Source organism: Alnus glutinosa, chromosome 6 (genome assembly GCF_958979055.1).
Source record: "Alnus glutinosa chromosome 6, dhAlnGlut1.1, whole genome shotgun sequence".
Lineage (NCBI taxonomy): Eukaryota > Viridiplantae > Streptophyta > Magnoliopsida > Fagales > Betulaceae > Alnus > Alnus glutinosa.
Window position 1 is genome coordinate 11,853,398 of NC_084891.1, and position 13,848 is coordinate 11,867,245.

The 13,848-nt window shown below is 31.7% G+C and overlaps 1 protein-coding gene across 2 annotated transcripts; it reads left to right on the plus strand.

The window, feature by feature from the left end:
- The first annotated feature begins 9,915 nt into the window (after nt 1-9,915).
- On the plus strand, nt 9,916-12,497 carry LOC133871301 (uncharacterized). 2 transcript variants are annotated; one of them, XM_062308718.1, is made up of 4 exons: nt 9,916-10,105; nt 10,286-10,381; nt 11,386-11,458; nt 12,071-12,497. In XM_062308718.1, exons 1-4 carry the CDS (start codon nt 9,931-9,933, stop codon nt 12,129-12,131), a joined length of 405 nt encoding a protein of 134 aa, XP_062164702.1. In that variant the 5' UTR covers nt 9,916-9,930; the 3' UTR covers nt 12,132-12,497. The 2 variants fall into 2 exon arrangements, 1 of the variants encoding a protein (XP_062164702.1); XR_009900842.1 differs by having other exon boundaries at nt 9,966-10,105; nt 10,275-10,381.
- The last annotated feature ends 1,351 nt before the right edge of the window (nt 12,498-13,848 follow it).

Sequence of the window (13,848 nt, forward strand, 5' to 3'; positions counted from 1 at the left end):
TTTAATTTTTTTTTTTTTTTATAATTTTATAAGGGGTCTTTTTGTCTTTTTGGGTGATATTAACAATTTTTAGTATTTTATGAAAGACATTGACACAATTGGTGATTTTTTTTAAGGGAAGACATTGACAATAAGGTAGTAGTTTGATGGGATAGTTTGAGGGGATATACGTTATTATCAATTTTCTTCGCCATTCTTAGCGGCAAAACAGAACTTTTGAATTGTTTCAGTTTTACTAGGTTTTTGTGGTTGATTTTGACTTTGAGTGTGTTTTTGGTTATCAAGTTGCGAAACCTTAGTGGAAAGCAGCAATAGATCTTCATCTTCTTCACTCCCCGCCCTACCCTATTGAACCCGTAGCCCCCGCTCCGCAAAGGATTCCACTTTTTTTATGCGGACTGTGGGTGAGAAATTCTCAACCCATAAGGATGCGAGGCAGGGACAAAAATTTTGAAAATTCGTCCCGATCCCACCCCTACTAGAGAGCGAGAGAGAGTAGGAGACAAGGTTGAGGCACGAGCTAGCCACTGTTTAGGGCAGTGAAGCAACACCTAGGCTAATGGGCCACGGGCCTAATGCCGGTGAGCTTAGAGCCACTCGATTTGGGCCCTTATGATTTTCTCGGTATCCAATCAAGGAGAAATTCAGTTTGGGTAGATGATTTCCTTTCTTGCTTTCATCATGTTTTCTTGGGTTTATTGTGGATTTTGTGTGGTTTCTGTACAAAGAATGACCGAATGGGCAGGGGGTTGGAGATGTTGTTTTTTGGTTTGGTTAATTTTAAGCTGGAACTGAGTGGATGAATGGAGAAGAAATTTTTTAGTGTCTCTTGTTTTCTGTTGGAAAACGTTGAACAGGTGATGAGGGGGCTTGATTTCGATTTTCTTCTGGTTGTTGAGCCCTGACCAAATTGGGTGTCTCTTAGATTGGCCGGATGGTGTTTCATCATCTAAGGAAAAAAAAGCAAAATTAGTTTTTGTGGTTGGTCTAATTTACAAATTAGTCATGTAGTATAAAAATTAACTGAGAAATACATGTGACAAGCGAAATTGACAAATTAATCCCTGAAGTCAATTTTTATCTACTATTTGACAAAAACCGTTAAGTTGCTACGTCATGCCCAATAAAAACGTGACATATTTCACTCTTAATAAAAAAAAATTAAAAATTAAAAATATTATTATTATTCTGTTAAAAAAAATAAAAAAAGAGAAGGAAAAAAATAAAAAAAAAATGAAGCTTTCAGGGTGGTTGCCACCGGGAAAGGGGGTGGCCTGCGAGCCACCACCTCGCTCTAAGATGGCGCACAAAACACTATAGATGACATATAGGGCTTAGGGTGGCGCACAAGCCACCCCCAACCCATGGAGATGGCCGCGAGGCAACCCCATAGGCTAAGGTGGCTTAAAGCTCACCCCTAACTCTGGGATGGCTCACAGGCCACCCACTCCCCAAATTGTGGCAGCCACTCTCAAACTTCCTTTGTTTTTCTTGTTCTTTTGTATTTTTTTTTTAAAAAAAATATTAATAATATTTTAAGTTTTAAGTTTTAATTTTTAATATATAAATTTTTTTATTAAGATTGATACATGTCTCGTTTTTATTTGGACATGGTGTAACAATCTAACGATTTCTGTCAAATTAGTGGACGAAAATTGAATTCAGGAAGTAATTTGTCAATTTCACCTACTATAAGGATCTCTTAGCTAATTTATATACCACAAAGTGATTTATAAATCAGATCAACCACCATGACTAATTTTACATTTTTTTTTTCCTTATGATAATGTGTTTTGAGTTTTATGTGATTCTTGTGTTTGATTTTTTTGGTTTTGTTGAAGGTTTAAGGTTGTAATATTTTGGTTTACTTTTGTTACCGATTGTTAAATCATTGGGTTGTGTGCTTGTTTTAATGGCCGAATGATTAAAATTGCAAATTCAAAACTCTCTAAAGGTTCTGAAAGTTAAAAAAAATCGGATCCGGCTTCCATGCGGTAAAGAAAATTACCGGACATCTGCAACAGAAAAAAGTAACGGTCCAGATTCATCTTAATATATTTTAACTCAAACGACGTCATGGAAAAACGTTTTGATGAAAAACACCTTAACACTATTTCAAAGGAAGTTAAAAAAACACATCCACGTTGCCTCCTTCCACAACCTTCGCTTTGTTCTCCCCTTTTCTTCACAATCTAAACAGAGGTCACCCCATGAAGCTGGAGCTTCCTGCTTCACGTCCCTTGTCAATCCGGGTAAAAGATGTAGTGGCAGCAGGGCTTGCCTTTTAATTTCGCGAACTGGGTTTAGGGTCTGGTTCAAGAAATGGGACAGGTTGGATTTGAATCTTGCTTGGCTTGGACAGGTCATGGTCAACTCCTATCTCTTGGATCTCTATGGAGACAAGTGGGATCGTAGACCAACATAAAGTCTTGGTTTGGGAGCGCTTTGAGGCCAGTCAGCAGAGAGAGATGAGGTTGTTGTTTTTGAGGGATTGAGAGAGTGGAGTAAAAAAAATTGAGAGCAAATTCATTCAGACTTGGTTTGGGAGCATAGGCCTGAGAGCCAACCACGATTGTCTGTTTCTACTTTTTGTGAGTTTTAAAGGATAACTAAAAGAGCTACCTTGACGCTTAGACATGCATTGAAAGTTGTCGGCTTCTGGGTCACAGTATTTTTGCGAAGTGTACTACGCTAGGAACTTGCAGACCGGGAAGAGCGTGGTGTGGGCCGTGGCGATGAAGGTGGTGGAGATCGAAAGTGAAGGTGATAAAGGTGGGCATGATGGAGCAAATCAAGAGGGAGAAATTGTGAATGTGTTTTTTTCCTTCCATTTGAAACGGCGTTAAGGTGTTTTTCATCGAACGCTTTTCCACGACGTCGTGTGAGTAAAAATATGTTCAAATGAATCGAGACCGTTACTTTTTTTTACAGCAGATGTCCGGTAGTTTTTTTTTACCGCATGAAAGCCGGATCCAAAACAATGAGCCTTATTTTTACAAGTTATTATTAGTTTAAAAGTTTTCATATTATATCATTTCACTTTTTTATTAATTATATAATAACCTATTAAATAGCATTATCCTTTATTTTTTTAGACCGTATCTTTTTATTTATGGAGCAAGTAATAAAAACACCAGTAATAGTGACTTCCTATGCCAACTTTCTTCTCGACATGAAGGGAATTCTTTGATTGTTACTGTGGCTATCAACAATTCTTCTCTTATTTTAGATTGATACCATAAACTGACCAGGTGATAGTAATGATGCAGTACAGTATAATAATGAAGATAAAGAAGTATTATGAAAGATAGAGAAAGAAAATGAAGAAAGTAATGAAAGATAATTTAAAGTAATGATTTAAAATAATTCAAAAACATAATACAAAGGAGAATCATTAAGTTAAGAGAAAGACGATGTAATAAAAATTCTTACTTGGATGTATTGATTCAAAGTTGAAATAGATACAAAGCCTTGATGCAGAGGCTTGAAGGATACAAGATTCAAGATACAAGGAAAGGGAAAGGGAAATAGTACTGGATACAAAGGATAGAAAAGATAGAAAGGCTGATAGGCGAGATAGGCACTCAAGATGGCTTACAAGTTTCCTCTTAAATGGCTTTTACCTTCTAACATAACTTACATGCCTTTTATAGGCTAAAAGAAAAGGAAAACTACAAATATAAACAGTAGTAAATATTCCGCATATTCGTTTGAACAGTAAAGGTAGCAATAATTCAATATTCGGTCATGATTTCTGAACAGTAAAAGCAGCAATAATTCTTCAGTCTTCTGAGTAGTAATAATTCTATTTTGTCTTTTGCGTCGGCGAATGCAGCAATAATTCTATTTTGTCTTTTGCGTCGGCGAGTAGCTGATAATTCATAAAGTCTTTATATCTTCATAAATGCTTTCTTGTCATCATCTGTCATTTGTCATAATGCATCTTCACGAAGTCTTCATGTCATAATGCGCTTCTTCAAAAGTCTTGTGTCATTATTAAGTCTATCATAATGCATCTTCATATAATCATAAAGTCTTCTGGCATGTCTACTTTCAAAGATCAGTGATTCTTCATTATTCTTTTTATCATCATTCTAGATCTGGGTAAGGATCCCGAGAATACCCTTGTAGCACTGATTCATCTTCTTTTTCATCATCTGATAATTGTGATAGTTTTTCCAACAAATGCTTTCTGAGTTCTTGCTTGGAACTGGATGAAGCTATTTTTGCTTGATTAATACTTTTCTTTAAAAGAAACTGATTCGGGGCTAAAAACTTATTTGTACATAATTTGGTGACTTTTGTAATAATACTATCATAAGAATACTGGGGAGTATACACATTTGCTTCTGGGGAAAAGAAATTATAATTCCAAGACATGATCCAAGAAATATTGAAATGAAGGAAGAAATAAGATTTAGGGGGAAATATATTAAAAGGAGAAGGAGATGAATGATGCTTTGAATATTCTATATCATGCTTTGAATATTCTATATCTTCTCTATTGACAAATAGCATCGTCCTCTGAATCCATTTATCAAAATGTTCAGTGTATAAAGGATTATGAAAAATAAGATTTTGGATCTTCCCAAGAAGGTCAAGAATCTTTTGACAGCTTTTCCCATTTCCTTAAGACTAATTCTTTGGATCTGGTAGATCTCAGTGAGAGATCTGGCCCGATTAATAATCTTTGTCGCTGGATGATTATTATGAGAAGCAATGGATTGTAACAAAATCTCATTGCAGATTAAATGATACTCGAGGGCTTTCATGGATTTTATATGAAAATTTCTGTATTTTTTAATGAAATCTCGAGTTAGATTATCCAATAGTATCTGAGTATGAAAAGGGTAATTGGAATTACCCCCTAAAAATTTGGCAGAAGTTTGAAGAACTTCTTCCAGGATGATACTATTAGAATTATCCGGATTAAGAAACTCAATCCGTTTAGGAATTTTCTGTTGAATTTCCGCTGGAAATTCTTCATTCTCATTCACCTTAGCCTTTCTTTTCTCCGCTGAAGTAAAGTGCTTAGGATTTTGAATTCTTCTATATGTCATTATTCCTGATACAAAGAACTTATAAATCTGCAAGGTTAAATACTTGTCATTGAAAGTGTTAGTTATAAAATTCAGACTTTCTAAAAATTTGCAGAATACCTTTATTCCAATAAATGAAGCTATTATTCGAATATATTTTGAGAAGATTAAAACATCATTTGAAGAGAAACTGGTAAAAGGAATAGAATTAAAATAATTTGATTCATGATCATCATTTGAAGAGAAATTGGTAAAAGGAATAGAATTAGAATAATTTGATTCATGATTTTCTACATCTTCTATTTGTTTGGAAATAATATTAATTTCTTGGAATATGGAAATATTTTTTAACATGTTAATATCTTTAGCTATAGGAGATAGAATAAATTTGAATAAAATTTTCTTTCCATAATTCCAGTGCTAATTCATTCTTCTGTTTTTATAAAAGGGTCAAGTAATGCTAAAAATAGAGTTCCTAATATTATCTTATAGTTAATATTTTTTACTAAAATAAATGTAGTCTTAAAACATATTCCATTATTACAAACATGAGCATTAGATATTTTATGCTCTATATTTAATCTTGCTCCACTAGCCTGATGCAATTTTTCAGTTGTCTTTTCATAATATTTTGTGGGTATAATTCCTTCTTGGATATAATTCATATCTGCACCTGAATCTATCAAAGCTACAGTTGTAATTTGAAGAAATTCAGCATTAATTATTAATGTTATTTTAACATACCATTTTTGAAAGATTATTTTATCTATAAGATTAATGAATAAATTATTATTATCAGAATTAGCTTTATTATCACTTTGAATTTCTTCCATTTTAATTTCACTATCATTCTGCAATATTATTTCTTCAGGTTTAATTTCACTATCATTCTTCAAGATTTTACTTGTTTGTTGTGTTTCTGATTTTAGTGTTATAATTTCTTGTACTAATTGTTCATTAGAAATATTAAAATTAAATTTTAATTCTTTTATTTCTTGTTTTATGTTACTTATTTCTGATTGTAAATCTTGTATAGTAATAGGACGTTTTTCTTTTTTAAATCTATTAGAAACATCAGTAAAATTATAATTTATGCCATTAGTAATAATTTTTTCCTTTTGACTAATTTGTGATGAATATTTTATTTTTGTTTCTGGATCTTCAATTTGATCTATTAGTTCTAATATTATTCTTTTCTTCTCTTGTTAAAGTATTTATTTCTTTTCTACAGGTACACATATTCTTATCTTTGCAGAAATTTTAACTATAAAAAATTCACATAAAGAAACAAAAAATAATGATACTGAATCTTACATTGACGAATTACAATCTCAATTCAAAAATTTAGATTTAAATAATGGTCCAGGAAGAACACCTAGGAATAATTACAAAGGAAATTATGCAACACATACTTCTGTAACTCGTAATTGGTATCCTAAACCCACACCTCCAGATATACAATTTGAAGAAAGAGAATTAGGAATAAGAGCTGCTTACACAGCTGATGCTTTGTATGAGTGAAATATAGATGGTTTATCAGAATATGAAATTTTGAATGTCTTACATGAAATGATGATGGTAGCAAATGTTTATAAATGTGCTAATAGATCAGATCATCAAGTAGCAAGTAGTTTAATAACAGGATTTACAGGTCAATTAAAAGGATGGTAGGATAATACATTAACAGAAGAACAAAGATCATTTTTAAAAATAGCTTATAAAACTGATGTTGCTGGGAATATTATAAAAAATGAGCATAAGCAACTTATAGAAGATGCTGTTAATACTTTAATATTTGCAATCACAAAACATTTTGCAGGAAATCCATCAGTATATAGAGAAAATATTTATGATAGTTTAGAACATTTAAAATGCCCTACTTTAACGGATTTTAGGTGGTATAAGGATGTCTTTCTTTCAAGAGTATTAATCAGAACGGATAATAGAGCCCCCTATTGAAAAAAAAAAATTTATAGGAGGATTACCCAAATATTTTGCCCATAAGGTTAGAAAAAAATTAAATAATGATGGTCATAATGATTATACAAATCTTACATATGGAGAAATTATTAATGCAATCAAACATATAGAATTGAATTTGTGTAATGATTTAAGATTAACAAATCAATTAAAAAAGGATATGAAATATGCCAAACAAGAATTAGGATCTTTTTGTGAACAATATGGTTTTCCCCCTTTGATAGCATCATCCACTAAACATAAGCATAAAAAATATAGTAATAAGAAAATGAAATCATATAAACCCTATAAGAAATATTATGAATCAAAAAACTCTAAAAGTTTTCAACCAAATAAATTTAAGCATAATAAAAAACAACATGTATGTTATAAATGTGGTCAAACTGGTCATTATAAGAATAATTGCAAAGTAAAAGATAAAATTAAAGAACTTAATATTGATGATAAATTAAAATCTCAACTTTTAAATATATTATCTGAATCTGATACAGAATATGAAGAATTATTACAAATTGATGATAACAATACTACATCCCAAGATGAATATTCTGATTCAAGTGAAGAAAATGAAAAAGGATTTTGTTTCTGCAAAGATAAGTCCAAACTGCTAGCGTTGGTTTAGCGTGAGTCCGTTGGTCAGCCCGGTTGCCAGGAGAGCGTTTAGGGTGGTCCCGGCAGTGGTCCCGATAGAGTTCGAAACTGATTATTGAAAACTTAGAGTTTTAAAGCATATTATGAATTCGTTCTTTATGAGCTCTTCCTCTAGATCTCATATCCTTTCTTCTTCTGATAGTAGTGATAATGTCATTAATAATGAAGAAATTTGTATTATGGATCAAGAATTAAATCTTCAAGAATGGAAGTTACCTTCTGTCCCTACAAAAAATATTTATAAGCAATCAACTTTTTCAAATCTATCTTTTTTATCAGATTATACAATCAAAACTATGGAAAGAACAGTTTCTTTGAATAATGAATATGAAACTATTAAATTATTTTCAAAAGACAGAATTGAAAAGCATAAGGAAAAATATTCTTTTATACATATAGGATTAGTACAAGTAGCTGTTAAACCATTAACAAGACAATGATTGAATAATAGTGTATTATTATGTTTAAGAGATGGTAGACATTTAAGATTTAAAGACTCATTATTAGGATCAATAGAATCATCTTTATATGAAGGCCCTGTATATTTCAATTGTTACCCGAATTTTTCATTATTATTATTCGACCCTACTCTTTTACATGCCTTAGAATTGAATGTTAAAACTGATGGTTATAGTATGATGAAAAATGCTGTACCTTTGAATATTGTATATAGAATTTATTATAAGCTTATGAAAACAACTTTAGAACCTCAAGCATTATTAGAAAGTCCAAAAGGTCAAACTTTATTATTACAATGTAATACACAAAATTCTACAATTTGTATACCTAAACAAATTTGTTGGGATGATATAGTCTTACCGAATAAGTGGACTTTAGAAAATTTAGTTCCATTACCAAAAATAGAGAATAATGTTACAGATTTGGATTATGTTACTCAAACAAGAGATGGTACTATAGGATTAAATTTACAGCCTTATAGAAAATCAAAATCATACTCAAGAGCTTCTGACTCAAGAATTCCAACTTCGTATAATGAAATAATAGATAAACTTGTTTACCCTCCTAGGTATAATTTAAGTCAATTAGAAACAAATCTACAAGGAATTAACAAAGGAAAATTTGTAGATACTCCTTTTTACTCTGTAGCCTTAGCAGCCAGTATTAATGAAATGAATAATCCAAACTCTCCAACTCAATCTCAAATGGAAGATCCACAAATTATGATGATAACTAGAAATTATGAAAATTATGAGATAAATAAAGAAAAATTACGAAAAGACTTTATGTCTCCTGAATATGATGATAAGAGAACATGATTTTTTAATACATTTTCAAAATATTTACAAAATCAAATAAGAACTAGATGGTATAATGATATGAATGAAACTAAAACGGATATGTATTTCTTCCCTTGGTTTGAATGTAATTATGCCAAAATTAACATTAGCAAGGTTAATACAGTCAGTAGAGCTAAGAATAATTGGATGAAAGTACAAACTAATGACGTTGTTCATGAAGAATATCCCCCTTATGAATCTATTACCTTTTCACATAGAGGATCGCAAATAATTGCTTCTCCTCTTAAAAAAGTAAATCTTAGCGATGATAATAAAAATATGGATAATATTATACAATAAAATAATTTTACTAACACTTATATAAAAGTTCTTGGCGAAAAATTAGAAAGAATAGAAAATTAGGTAAATCCTTTAACAATAAAAAATCAAGAAAAAGAAATTGAAAGACCTTTATTTATACCTTATGAAACCCCTCCAAATTTATAATTTTCTTTAAAAAAATAATAATAGAAACTTATTAGAAGAAATTTCTAAAAGACTAGATACTTTAAAAATAAAGAATCATGCATCAACCTCAAATCATAATATAGATACATTTTATTTTATTATTTTCTTGTCGGTTTGAGAAGCTGCAAAGTGGGAAGGAAAGCAAACTTTATTGTTGTTAAGGGGCTGTTGCTCACAACTTTTTTATTTTATTTTTTAAACTTTTTAATTTCCTTTTTTGTCTTATTCCTTGTAACTTCCTTTGTATTTGGCAAGGCTTTATTTAAATTTTTATTAAAAAAATATTAACAATAAAGAAAGTGTAATTTTTGTGACAGAAAAATAAAGAAGGTGTACTTTTTTTTTTTTAGACAATTAGAAAAGGAGAGGAAAAACTTGTTTCCAAACACAGTACAGTAGAGTTTTTTCAGCTTTGTAGTGTAGCCTGCGTTGTCCTCCTATGCAGCTCTGGAAATCAAATACAAAAACACCATAATTACGATTTTACCCCTAGTATGAATTACTTTTCTTTGTTCTCATCTCACTTATTTTCTTCTGGCCCTGAACTTTCGCCCATTTTCTTCCTCTCAAATACGGTTGACCACACGCACGGTGCCGTTTTGAGCTGGACACAGACGACTTGCCCATCTGCCAGACGACTCCTCGGCTCCTCTCTCCCTCTCTCAATAGGTACTCCCCGTTCTTGCACTCCTATAGATAATTGCGAGATTTGAGATCATGCTATCCTCTTTAATTGTACAATTAATTATTTTGTAAAAAAATATATGTCTGTATATTTTTATGAATCATCCAGCCTTGTTCGTGTGTTTCTGATCTTGATTTTTGATTATACGATTAGTGGGTTCTTAGGCTTCGAAGTTATGAACTGGATTCAGCGCAAGATCTATCTTTACAATGTCACTTTTGGGCTCTACATGTTGGATTGGTGGGAGCGCTATCTTTTCAGTATCCTCTATTGCTTCCCTTTCTCCAATCTTCTGGTTTGCTTCATATGTGCCTCTTAGATTGTGATGTAGTGTTGTATGCTCATAAATAGTGCACCTGTGGAATTTACGATGTTCAAATTTGGGTCACTTTTACAAATTTGTCCATTTGCCAAAAAAAAAAAATTAAAAAAAATTTGCAGGTGCTATTTGGTGATTATGGTTGCTTTAACGATTTGGTATCAACTTTCATCGAATGAGCTGCTTGAGTAAGAACCAGGTTTTTAAGTGGAAGTTTGGCTCAAAAGATTAAGCTGATAGGAAATTATGGATTTAATCATTTAGATAATATTGTAACGCTCTCTTTTCAGATATGAGCTCGAACTCTTCGTGAGTTAGGGTTTAAAATCAAGATCATTGCTCTTATACCATATCAATTACCAGTTATCCCACAAGCTTGTACTAATCGAAAATAAGGATCTTAATAATTTAATTAATATTCTAACAGTTTTGTTTACAATTTAGTTTGTGAACCTTTTGTCAATTTGTTTGCAATACTCCTAGTGTAATCCTGACAAATAGTTATCTAATGAGGCAAAAGGTAAAAGTGAATTTGAGGCCTTGGTTTACTAGGAGTTTTCTGGTCTTGTTGGTTTCACCTGCCACCTCTCAACAGAAAGTAATTTCCCCCCGTTGTATGCTTGTATAATATTGCACTTGAGTTCCTAATTTTTAATCATTTAATTACGAGTTATTCCAAAAATTTAGCCTGATAAGAAATTGTGATTTTAATGATTTAGTTAATGTTCTAACAGTTTCGTTTACAATTTAGTTTGTGAACCTTTAGTCAATTTGCTTGCAATACTCCTAGTGTACTCTTAACAAATAGTTATCTAATGAGGTAAAAAAAACAAAAGTGATTTTTCTGGTCTTGTTGGTTTCACCTGCCACCTCTCAACAGGAAGTGACTTTCCTCCGTAATATGCTTATATGATATTGCACTTGAGTTCCTAAATCTTTTACCAGATACTTTGGTGATCGTCTTGATGTGGTTCATTCTTTACAATGGATCGCGATCTGTAACTGAGTTCTGCAAGAGGTAACCAATGAACCTTTTCTGTTAGCATAACTACCACTTCACAAATTAGTCGCTTTGCACTTGGTTACTGTTGCTTATTCGCCTAATGCTAGTTTTTGTTGCAGCTTTATATGTGATGACTTTCTTTCATTCTTTATGGAATTATTTGCAAAGCATATGTCGTGATTGGGATTTGATGATTGTAGATTCTGGTGTTCAGTTCATGTTGGTTCAGCATGATGAATATTGATACTGTCTTTTGATAATAACCATTTTGCTACCTTAGAAGTAGTTGAAGAAAATAAAGCATAGATAAAAATGATAAAAACGAGCTTGAAGAAGCTTGTTAGTTATTTCATGTTCGTACAACTAAAGTCGTCCAGGGCTTATTAATCTGTACAAGCAAATCACTTGATAGTGTCAATTTTTGCCTGAATGGGTTGGAATGTCATTCATAAGAGAGTCTTGGACTCTAGGTTCAGATTAGCTCTTGTTGTGTTTGCCTCTGTTCTATTCACAGATGATTCTTCTGTACTTTCTACTCATATGCCAGGGGAAAATGATAATTATTGTTCTCTGCAATTAAAGTTGGTGAATTGAATCCTTAATAATGTTTTTGTGCCTATATTTTAGGTGGGGTGTGCATATCAAACATGATTGGCAGGATTCAGCAGCACAAATACATGGGATTTGAGAACCTTTTCTAGTACACAATGCATTGAGTGTTCCTTTCGTTCTTTCTTTCTTCAAATTCCCTTTTGTTTTTCTTTTCCTCTTTTCTCTTTCCTGATTCCTAGGTGTAAGATTTCCTGGTGTTATAGCATATCCTAAGGCTACAAAATCTTGGTTCTGCTTTATATTATTTCTTGGGTACACTGGATGAAAGATGTCTATTCCCTCTTTGTATTGCGTGGAATCTTGTTATTTTTGCTTTCATTGTCATAACATCGTTTGATGAGAAATTTTTGTTGCATTTGGCTGCCCACGAGACAGATGAGGTCATACAATAATGTTGTCAAATCATGTTTCTTCTTGTAAGAATTTTCTGCTATGCCTTTTATTTTCTTGGTCGATTTCTGAAGTTGCCTCTAGTTAGGGCTGTCAATGGGTTGAAATGAACGCGGACTCAAGTGCAGTTTTTGAAACTTTTATCTGAATGCGAACCCAAAGCTGAAGGATCTTAAAATACTGCATTTGTTTTTGAATTCAATTAAAGATTCGAATCTGATTTTGAGTCCGAATTCGAATAGGAATTTCTTGTTATGTATTTATTTTAAACTCAATTTTCACTTATACAATTGAGAAACAAGTTTGGAAAAGTACAAAAAGATCATCTCAAGCAATGTAAGTAAAAAAAAAAAAAAAAAACATAAATACTTGGGAAAGTATATCACTTCTGGTCCGTGTGGTTTGGCTTTGTATCAAGAAAAATGTTGACTTTCAACTAGTTTACAATTCCTTATACGACTTTTGACATGTGTCAACATATGATTGGAAAATGATAAATTTTTTACTTTTCGGTGGCTGATGTGTCTCTATTCACATACCTACACCTATCAAAAGTTGTAAAATGGTTATATGTGGAGTATTACTCTAATCTCTACTGAAAATGCTAGACTACCAACTATTTTACAATGTTTGATATGTGATTGAAGAATGTTAAAATTTTTTTTTTTTTTCGTGGCGGACATATCTCAATCGTATGATAACACGTCAAAAGTTGTAAAATAGTTTAAGCAACTCTTTCACAACTCTTTTACAAATTATAAACACGTATCAACATGTGATTAGAGCAACGTAAGCCACTTAGTAAAGAAATAAATAAATAGAACATTCCAATCACATACCAATATACATAAGCAAGTTGTAAAAGAGTTATAGATGGGTTGTACATTTAACATTTTTTTAAATTGTTGTACTTGTAGTATTACTCGAATCTCTAAAAAAAATGCTAGACTTCCGGTTATTTTACTTTCTTTTTTTTATAACTTTTGACATGTGTCAACATTTGATTAGAGGATATTAAAATTATTTCTTTCCTGTGGCAAATATGTCTTCAATTACATGTTAACATGTGTCAAAAGTTATAAAAAAGAATTATAAAATAGCTGTATGTGTAGAATTACTTGATCATTGGCAATGCGCTCCTCCCTTCTTCTTTCTTTCTCTCAAAAAAAGTCGACTTCTTTTTTTCTTATTACCAAACAATTTTTTTCACTTTTCTTTCACAAAAAATTCAAATCTTCTTTCATAAAAAATTTAAATCTCCTTTCACATTTATATCACTCAATAACTCGTATTACTATTCAAACAAAAAATTTACAACAAAACACCTTACCAAATGGGCCTGAACAATCTCCAGTTGTCCACCCACAGTAAGTCAAACCAGAAAAGACTTCTGCGAATAAAAT

Excerpts from the sequence above, each read along its gene's own strand:
- LOC133871301 (XM_062308718.1), top strand. The coding sequence starts at position 9,931 with ATGAATTACTTTTCTTTGTTCTCATCTCACTTATTTTCTTCTGGCCCT. Across the intron at positions 10,382-11,385 it reads GTGGGAGCGCTATCTTTTCA|ATACTTTGGTGATCGTCTTG; the intron begins GTATCCTCTATT and ends ATCTTTTACCAG. Across the intron at positions 11,459-12,070 it reads GTAACTGAGTTCTGCAAGAG|GTGGGGTGTGCATATCAAAC; the intron begins GTAACCAATGAA and ends CCTATATTTTAG.